This window comes from Plasmodium reichenowi, chromosome 7, assembly GCF_001601855.1.
Source record: "Plasmodium reichenowi strain SY57 chromosome 7, whole genome shotgun sequence".
Classification (NCBI taxonomy): Eukaryota; Apicomplexa; class Aconoidasida; order Haemosporida; family Plasmodiidae; genus Plasmodium; species Plasmodium reichenowi.
The window spans coordinates 193,077-203,535 of record NC_033652.1 but is presented as its reverse complement, the minus strand read 5'-3'; the positions used below and the strand labels follow the sequence as shown (position 1 = coordinate 203,535).

The 10,459-nt window shown below is 17.5% G+C and overlaps 4 protein-coding genes across 4 annotated transcripts in view; all 4 read left to right on the top strand.

Moving 5' to 3' along the window:
- PRSY57_0704100 (ATP synthase subunit C, putative) overlaps nucleotides 1-851 on the top strand; it is a gene marked incomplete at both ends in the record, with an annotated part of 1,557 nt that extends 706 nt beyond the window's left edge. Inside the window, 3 exons of the mRNA XM_012906706.1 lie at nucleotides 336-434; nucleotides 579-699; nucleotides 808-851. Of these exons, the coding sequence (XP_012762160.1) occupies nucleotides 336-434; nucleotides 579-699; nucleotides 808-851 (264 nt within the window). The remainder of the gene's footprint in view (nucleotides 1-335; nucleotides 435-578; nucleotides 700-807) is intronic.
- A 971-nt stretch (nucleotides 852-1,822) lies between these two features.
- PRSY57_0704000 (cysteine-rich secretory protein, putative) lies at nucleotides 1,823-3,292 on the top strand (the record flags this gene model as incomplete). Its single annotated transcript, XM_012906705.1, has 8 exons — nucleotides 1,823-1,909; nucleotides 2,025-2,089; nucleotides 2,220-2,262; nucleotides 2,410-2,545; nucleotides 2,744-2,805; nucleotides 2,887-2,965; nucleotides 3,085-3,116; nucleotides 3,212-3,292. 8 exons carry the CDS (start codon nucleotides 1,823-1,825, stop codon nucleotides 3,290-3,292), a joined length of 585 nt encoding a protein of 194 aa, XP_012762159.1.
- A 1,396-nt stretch (nucleotides 3,293-4,688) lies between these two features.
- PRSY57_0703900 (40S ribosomal protein S29, putative) lies at nucleotides 4,689-5,380 on the top strand (the record flags this gene model as incomplete). Its single annotated transcript, XM_012906704.1, has 3 exons — nucleotides 4,689-4,744; nucleotides 5,133-5,232; nucleotides 5,372-5,380. 3 exons carry the CDS (start codon nucleotides 4,689-4,691, stop codon nucleotides 5,378-5,380), a joined length of 165 nt encoding a protein of 54 aa, XP_012762158.1.
- A 1,040-nt stretch (nucleotides 5,381-6,420) lies between these two features.
- Nucleotides 6,421-9,891, top strand: PRSY57_0703800 (RNA helicase, putative; the record flags this gene model as incomplete). The annotated part of the gene is made up of 1 exon (XM_020114645.1): nucleotides 6,421-9,891. The coding sequence occupies one exon, from the start codon at nucleotides 6,421-6,423 to the stop codon at nucleotides 9,889-9,891; it is 3,471 nt and encodes a 1,156-aa protein (XP_019970602.1).
- Nucleotides 9,892-10,459: the final 568 nt, after the last annotated feature.

Sequence of the window (10,459 nt, the reverse complement as noted above, 5' to 3'; positions counted from 1 at the left end):
TATATATAAAGCATAATATATATATATATATATATATATATATATATATATGTTTTTATTTATATAATTATATATACAAACGTGTATATATAATATATGGACCCTTTTTTTTTTTTTTTTTTTGCCATTTATATTTTATATATTAGTTTTTCCTTTTTGTGTATTTATTTTCTTATAAAATCCATTTAGACAAAAAATATATCTTATCAATAATAAAACACATAATATATTTTCGTGTTATTATATATATATATATATATATATTGTTTGTCTATTTGTGAACTTTTATATTTATGGATAAAAAAAAAAAAAAAAATTCCATGTATTTCTTTTAGAAGGATGAAAAATATAGTGTTAGCAAACAATTTGGTGTCAGACACGATAGTGGCATTGCAAGTTTATCAGCAGCTATTGCCTTAATGTCAGTTGGAGGGGTAACAAAATAACAAAATAACAAAATAACAAAATAAATAATAATTAAATATTTATATTTCTTATAATTAGAACATTCTTATTATATACATGTTTAGACCTTGTGTGTACGCATTCATTTTTCTTCTTTTTTCTTTTTTATTTAGGTTGCTCAAGGTATAGGTAACCTTTTTTCGGCTTTGGTTTTAGGAACTAGTAGAAATCCATCAATTAAGGATGAGTTATTTACATATACCTTAATTGGTATGGGTTTCTTAGAATTTCTTGGTAATACATAAGAATATAAAAATTGTATGTAAACATAATTATATATATATATATATATATATATATATATATATATATATATTTATATTTATATATTTTTTCCTTTAGGTATCATTTGTGTTTTGATGAGCGCTGTTTTGTTATATTCTTAAGGGATATATTATGTTATCCTTTATTTTTCTGTTTTTCATTGCCTATACATGTTTAAGATATTCTTAATGCATATAAGAAAATAAAAAAAAAATATAAGCTTATTAGTGCACAGATGAATATATATTCATATATATATATATGAGAAAATTCCACTATATGAAAAATTAAAGATCGAATTAATACATTTACATAATGAATTCATAATAGTAGGTTTTTTTTATTGTTCACTGTATATATATATATATATATATATATATATATATTTATTTATTTATTTATTTAATTTAATTTAAATACATTTTTTTTTTTTTTTTAAATAAAAAAAAAAAGAACAAAAGGTTATCATATATGATAGCGTGTAACAGTATACTAGAAAAAAAAAAAAAACATACTAATATTGTATGAAATTAAATATAACTATATATATATATATATATATATATATATACATATATTTAAAATATTATTTGTGTCTATATTAATATATTTTTAAATATTACAATAGCTCATAATAATTTTTGCTTGGTTCTATATAACAATAGAAATATAAAAAGAAAAAACGTTCGTGAATTTCTTAACATTCTTATTTTGTATGTACATTATTGGAAATATGTACAAATTTTTGTATGTATTTAATGTTATGTTATTTATTTATATGTTGTTCTCTCTCTTAAGGCAACACATGATAAAAGAATGACTTTTGATAGGATAATTATTTCTTTATTACGTTGTTTATTAATTTATTAGATTATCATATTATAAAAGTGTATTTTATATATACTTAAATATATTTATTCCAACTTTTATATTATATATATATATAATTGAATATACTAATTATGTATATATTTGTAAAAAGAAAATTGTAAATATAAAAGTTTATATTACATATAAATGGAGAACACCATAACACTTCATTAACATCTTTATTTCAATATATTTATAAAGAGATAATTATTATATTTACACTATGATAGGAATCATGAATATTTTTTTCCTATTTTTTGTTTTCATTTCTTCTTATATATATGTGAATGGCCAATTTTGTAAATTTAATGTATGTAATTAAATAAATAATAATAATAATAGAAAAAAAAAAAAAAATAGAGAAAAAATTTTATAACAATAAAAGATATGAGATAAAAAAAAATATATATTTTACTGTTGTGTAGAAAGAATTTATAAAAGAAAGACATAACGATTTTAGATTAAAGCATAACGCTAAACCACTGAAATGGTTATATTTTTCAAAATTTGTAAATATATACATATATAGAATAAAAAAAAAATACATTATTTAATTATGTTATATTTAATTATGTTATATTTAATTTTTTATAATATTTTTTTTTTTTTTTTTTTTAAAGGAGTAAGAAACTTGAAGAGATAGCAACATACGAAGCAAATTTGGTTAATATATTAAAATGATTTTTTTTTTAAATATTATTATACATATAAATACTGTTATATAATGTTGTTCAATGTATGAATGAATTTGTTTTGTTAAAAGTAAATATGTAAAAAATAATGTACATATATATATATATATATTTATAGATAAGGGATAATTCTGATTGTATTGTTAGTGCAAAGCAAGTTGATACAAACTATTTTTCCTTTTTTAAAAATGAAAATATTGAAGCATCTGTTGATACATGGTATGAGGGGATTAATGATTATGACTTTGAGTTAGGTATATATAATATGGAAGAATAAAATATATAAAATGTTTTATATAATAATATTAAATAAGAAAAAAAAAACTTTCATTTTATAGCCAAAATAAAGAATATATATATTTTTATGTTTGGATAATATGATTCACCTGAATCATTCATATTTTTTTTTTTTTATCTTTTTTTTTTTTTTTTTTTTTTGTTGTTAATAACAGGATGTATTAAAAGGAATGATAATATATTTGAATTTACAAGGATTATATGGAAAAGTTCAGAGGTAGATATATAAAAAAAAATTAAAGAAAAAACAAAAAAACAAAAATTATAATAACATTTATATGATATATCATTTTTTTAGAACCTTGGATGTGCTACAGCATGTTGTAAAACAAAAGGAATTTTAATTTGCAAATATGATAATAATACAAATAAGCCAGGTATAAATACATATATATATATATATATATATATATATAATATATATAACATTTAATTTTTTAAATATTATTATTATTTTTTTTTTTAATATTTACCCACTTCATATTTTCTTTTACAGGTTATTTTGCTGACAATGTTGGAACTATTGATGTAATATATACATAACAGTTCAATATATATATATATAATATTAAATACATTTATAATTGTATATTTTTTTCTTTCTTTTTTTTTTTTTTTTTTAGACAATGTATGTTTTGGATAATTTAAATAATGGAATACATATAATGAAAAATGATCATTCAGATAAGAGAACACAGTTATAAGGAGATTTATAAAGCTTATGTTAAATAATTTTATAAACTTAATATATTATAATATAAAAAAAAAAAAAAAAAAATAAAATAAATATAATTATTTTTTATATTTCATATTATATATTTTTAAAAAATACCGGATAAAAAAAAAAAATAAATAATACATATATAGTTTATAATAGAATATATAAAATATATATGTGGGGGTACTAATAAAAAAACCCCTTGACTCTCTTTTTTTTTTTTACCTTTTTTTTTTTTTTTTTTAAATATTTAAAAATATAAACAGAACATATATATATAATAAAGAAACAGGAAATTTATAAAAATATAATTGTTTCGTAATATGTGAATTTATAAATAAAAAAAATTCTTTTTTTATAAACAAGAATGTATATTCCAAAAAGTATGTTTATATTACATTCTAAATATATTGTATAATATTTCCCTCCAATGTTTAAAACCTCTTGAATTATATTCATTTTATTTGTAAATATATTTATTATTTAAATAATTTAAAAAGAATTAAAAATTGTTTATTTTATTTTAATAATATTTCTACATCTTTTTATTATATATAAAAAAAAATAATAAATGGAACTTTACAAAAAATTATTTAATTTTATTAATAAATAAAAATATATAATATATATATATATATATTATAGGTATGTATATATAATTATATATGATAATTTTTTTCTTATGGGTATTTTTTATTTTTTTTTTATCTATCTCGAATATATATTATTATTCATAATATAATATATTAATTAATATATATATTTTAATTTATACATATATATATTTTATTTTATATATGTACTTTAGCGAAGAAAAAAAAACAAGTAATATAATAATAAAGGTATAAAAAAAAATTATTTATATATATATATATATAATATATAGTATATATATAATATTTCTTTAAGTATAATTAAAAATATATGTATCTATTATATTATTATTTATATTTATAATTTAATATTATGATTATACATTATTATACTAGTATATAAATTATGTAGTGCCCATAAAATAATAATATGGAGGAAAAAAAAAAAAAAAAATGAATTTTAAATAAAAACGAGTATTATTATTATTATATGTAAAAGGAATATATATGAAATAAAAATATATTTTGTAAAAAATATAAGTATAAAAAATTTTTTTTTTTTTTTTTTTTTTATTATACAATTAATAAAATAATTATGTATTTAAAAGTAAATTTATAATTTATAAAAAACAAATTATATATATAATAAACAATAATATATATTTTACAAAAAGCTAAAGTTATATTTTTTCATCCAGAAAAAAATTTTATAACACTCATTTTATAAAAAATTTTGAAAAATAAATCCTTCTTTTTTTTTTTAATATAAAATAAATAATTTAAGAAACAATGGGTTGTATTTTAAACGTTCATCCAAAGAAATATGGTCAAGGATCTAGGCAATGGTAAATTAAAAAAAAAAAAAAAAAAATTATAAATATATATATATATATATATGTATAATATGACTAATGAATCAGCTTCTTTTGTTAAAATGTGAGATTTTTATTTAAATATATTTATATTTTAAAGTTATAAGTATATATATATATATATATATATAACTAATTAATAATATATGTATATATATATGTGCATTGTTGTTTTACCTCTTCTTTTTATTCCTTAAGTAAAATAACATTTGAAACTTTTATGTTTATAACATAATGAAATATATATGTTTCGTACATTTTTTATGAATGTTTTATTATTTTATATATGTACATCTTAATATATTATCATATACTTATTACTGATTTATTATTTGATATAATTTTTTTTATTTTTATGTAGCCGTGTATGTTCGAATAAGCATGCCATAATCAGAAAATATAACATAAACATATGCAGACAATGCTTTAGAGAAAGAGCTGACATAATTGGTTTTAAGAAGGTAAAAATGAAATAAAGACTGGATTTCTATTTATATGCATATGTTTACATTATATATTTTTCATATGTAATATATAATATTCTATTCGTATTCATACATATATATATATATATATACATTTTTTTTTTTCAATTTACAGTATAGATAAATTCAAAGTTTATGTATTATTATGAGGAATATTTTCTTATGAACTTTCTTGTCCTACGAAAAAAGGAATAATAAGATAGAGAGAAATTTTATTATTATTATTTTTTGCTTTATAATATTGTGCTTTATATAATTTTTGAGGAATTGTTAAAGGAATAAAGAAACTATAATTTTTATTAGATTTATCTTAGGAGTTAATATATGATACAATCAAAATGTAAAAAGAAAAACTACATTTTTTTAACTACATGTATATATATATATATATATATATATATATTTTGTATAAAATGAACACATAATATAATTTTTATTTATTATTTATTAAAATAAAATATTTACATATATTTTTATTTTTATAAGAAACTATATCTTAAAAACTTTTGTAATTCTACTTAAAAAAAATAAAATAAAAAAAAAAGGAAAATGAAATATATTTATTTCATGTATAAAAATGGTATATGGTTATGCCTAATAATATATACATATTTTTAAAAGAGCAATAAATAATAATATATGTGTCACTTTTTTTTTTTTTTTTTTTTTTGATATATTAGAAAAATGAAATAATTTTTTTCTTTTATTTGGTTCTTAACAAAATTATATATATATATATATATATATATATATATAATGTGTTAAAAAAATTTTTTATATTTTATATTATTTATTTAATTTTGTTTTTTTATTCCTTATTCAACTGAAAATATAAGATAAATAAGAATTCAAAGAATTTAATATATTATATATTATATATTTATGTAGAATTCAATTTATATGCTCTATTCTGAATTAATAAATAAATAAATATATATATATATATATATATATATATAATTGTTTCTGTATATAATTATTATTTTCTATATGCATTTATTTTATTTTTTATAAAGAAAAAGGAATATAGTGCAATGGTCACCACACAAGAATTATATAATAAATAAATAAATAAATATATATATATATATATATATATATATATATATATATATATATTTATTTATTTATTTATATGTTTTATTTTTGAAAGCATGTTAAAATATGAGGAATCGTTTGTTTTATGTTACCTCCTTTTTGAAGGGAGAAGGAGAAAACATGTTCAATCTGTTTAGGTGCACATACCATAGTATTCATAAAATGAGCAAAGATAAAAACAAGAATTTTGTTATTGGAAGAAAACATTATGTAAAGAGGAATTTAAAAAAGAAAGAAAGAGACAATGAGAAATTTATAAAAAGTGAATTATATAAAAATAGTTTTTTAGAATATAATTTAAAAACTGATATATATTTAAAATTAAATGAATTAGGTATTATGAATCCTTCACGTATACAAATGAATGTGATACCTTTATTACTAAGTGAAAAAAAAAAAAATTATCCAAGTAATAATAATAATAATAATAATAATATTAATAATATTTATAGTAGTAGTAATAATAATAATAATAGTAGTAGTAGCAGTCATACGTTTCATCGAGATGGTATTATATCCATAAGTAGAAATAACATTTACAATGAAATATTAAAGAATAGAATAGAAATAAATAACTACCTAAAAAAAAAAAATATACTTATACCCGGAAAAAATAATATGTATAATGTTGAGAAATATAAAAATGAAAATAATATAGAATATAATTATAATAATAACCATAATACACACACAGCACCTAATCTGATGTATCCTTTGAATGATGATAGAGAAAAAATTATATCTATGAATAAGAATAATGAAAAATGCTTTAATGATGTATACTTAATCGTTAGCCCCAATAATAGTGGGAAAACATTAAGTTATTTTCTTCCTATATTAGATAATTTTTATAAATCGAACGAACGTATAATGAAATATTTATTAAATTTTTATCATTTTTTAAATAAATATAATTATAAGAAATGTAAAAATAAATTATATAGAAAAAAAGAAAGGTTAAGATATGCTCATCGTAGGAAGGATGAAAATCTTTTTTTTAATATATCATATGAGAAATATAAAGTGAATAAGAGAATTATACATATGCGTACATATAAAAATTATAGTATAAATAATAGTTATATAAAAAATAAGAGGAATAATCAATTGAATAGTTTAAGACATAAGAAAAATGTCTTTTTCCCATATGCTATCATTTTAACAAATACAAGAGAAGCAGCTTGTGAACTTTTTTGTTTATTAAAAAAATTCGATATAAATATTGAATTATTGAGTGGAGGATATTTAAATAAGAAGAAATCTATAAAGAAATACCACGTAGAATATTTTTCTGATATAAATCGAAATTATAATGATAAACAAGAAAATATATGGATAGATACTTCTTATAGAGGTAGGTATGAATATGTCAGAAATATAAAAGAAAAAACAAATGACAAAATAAAACCCTCTGGAGGGAATGAGCGAATAAATTACAATATAGACCTTTTGATAGGGACTCCAGATAAAATATTTGAAAAGATGGAAAATATCAAGAATAAACATTTATATAATTTCAAATTTTTAAAATATTTTATTATTGAAGAGTCAGAATCTTTATGTAACGTTTTTAATGAGAGAAAGTTACAGTTATTATTTAACCATATTAAAAAATATACAAATATGTATTATTTTAGGGGTTTACAAAAATGCAATGAAGAGGATATGGAATATCATAATAACAGGGAAAACAGTAAATATTCGAATAAATTGTTGGATAAGAGCATTGAACAGAGTGATGAAGAGGGGCGGAAAAAAATACGAAAGAGAGTGTCTGGGAATAGGTTTACAATTAAAGAAATTGGAGTTAATGATGATATGTATGAACATGAAGTGAACGACCATAAAATGACGGATTATAAAAGTAAGGATAATATGTATGAACATGAAATGAACGACCATAAAATGACGGATGATAAAAGTAATGATAATATGTATGAACATGAAGTGAACGACCATAAAATGACGGATGATAAAAGTAAGGATAATATGTATGAACATGAGATGAAGGACCATAAAATGACGGATGATAAAAGTAAGGATAATATGTATGAACATGAAGTGAACGACCATAAAATGACGGATGATAAAAGTAAGGATAATATGTATGATGTTGTTAATAAGGATGATACATATAGTATTAATAGTAAAGATAGGTTGGAGGGGGATTTCAATAAAATATATGGTTTTCATAATACAAATAATAATTATATAAATACACGACAAGTGGTTGATGATGAAATAGAAAAAACACAAGGTGAATTACGTCCCATTTTAGAAAAAGGAAATAATAAGGAAAACAAAATAAATAATGAAAAAAAAAAAGATATATATATTGATAATATAAATATTAAGAATATAAAAAATACTTTATATTCAAATATCCCTATTAGCATTTTTGTATCATCTACTAAAACCTGTGCTATTTCAGAATTTTTAAATAACAATATAAGGAGTAAATATATTCAACAAATAATAAATATAAGTAGTCACCACATTGATAAGGATATGAAGCATATATTTATTAATAGTAAAAATAAGGAGAAAGTATCTTTATTATTAGAAATACTTAATAGTAAAGAGATAAATAAGGGTAAAATATCAAATAATTACAGGAATAATTTATTATATGGAAATATATATAGTGGGAGAAATTATGCTTTTGTTTGCCGATATGTAATATTTTGTAATACTAGAAAGAGTGTAATGAATATTCGAGAAATATTAGAAGAATTAGAATATAAAGTAAGTTATATACATAATGAAATGAACTATAAAGATAGGAGTAGAAATTATCGAGATTTTAAAAAAGGGAAAACGAATATACTAATATGTACTAATATATTAAGTAGAGGTGTTAAATTTGATAATTGTGAAATAATAAATTATGATTTAAGTAATAATATAAATGATTATATATATAAAACAAAAAATATTTGTGGATTTTCTAATTTCGATAAAAATAATAATTCCTTAACATCCTTTTTTAATAAAAAAACTACGAATATTGTTAATGATATAATTGAACGAACTGTTGATAAGAAACAAATTATTTTTCAAAATCTAAATAAAAAAGTAAGCAAAATGTTAAAATTACAAAGTAAATATTATGATATAGTCAAAAAAAAGAAAAAATATCAAAAACGAGGTGGAAGAAAAGCATTGCATATTGCTCCTAAAAGAAATTGTTTAAGTAAAAGAAATAAAATTTTATCTAAGAAATTATATTTTTATCATAAGATGGAAATCGAAAGGAAAAGATTAATAAAAAAAGGTATACTTAAGGGTCATGAAAAAATACCAAGATATCCTAATAGACAAGCACAAGAATATGATAGTAATGAATATAATTCCATGAATAAATTAAACGACGGATCATTACAAATACTAGCCAAAAAGAGAAAAACAAAGAGAAATATAAATAAAAATAAGGAAATACAATATGATCAAGATACTATTGTATTGGATAATATGCCTACATATGAAGAAGAAGCAAGTATTAAGGAAAAAAAATATCAGAAGAAAACTTACTTTTAAAAGAATAAATAAAATATACACATATATATATATATATATAATATATGTACGTATATATTGTAGTTGAAATTTAAGAGCAAAAGTTTAAAATGTTTTAAATGATTTAATTATTTTATACATATACAAATAAAAAATTTCAATTTTTTTCTCAATATTAAAAAAAAAAATCTACAAATTATACTTTTTTATTTTTTCTATATATATATATATATAATATACATATATATATTTTTTTTTTTTTTTTTTTTTGTTATATTTTGTTATTAAATAGATGAAAAAAAGAAAAAAAAAAAAAGAAAAAGATATTTATACATATTTATATATTTTTATTTTAATTTATTTATTTTTTTATGTTATTCTTAAAAAATAATAAAGTTAAAAGAATACTTTGTGTTCTCTACATATTATATATATATATATATATATATATAAATAATCATATAAAAATAATATAAAAATCAATGCAGCTTTTTTTTTTTTTTTTTTTTTTTTTTTTTTTTTTATTTTTTTTTAATTTTTTTTTAGGTATAAATTAAATAATTATATAAAAATAAATATTAAATTTTTT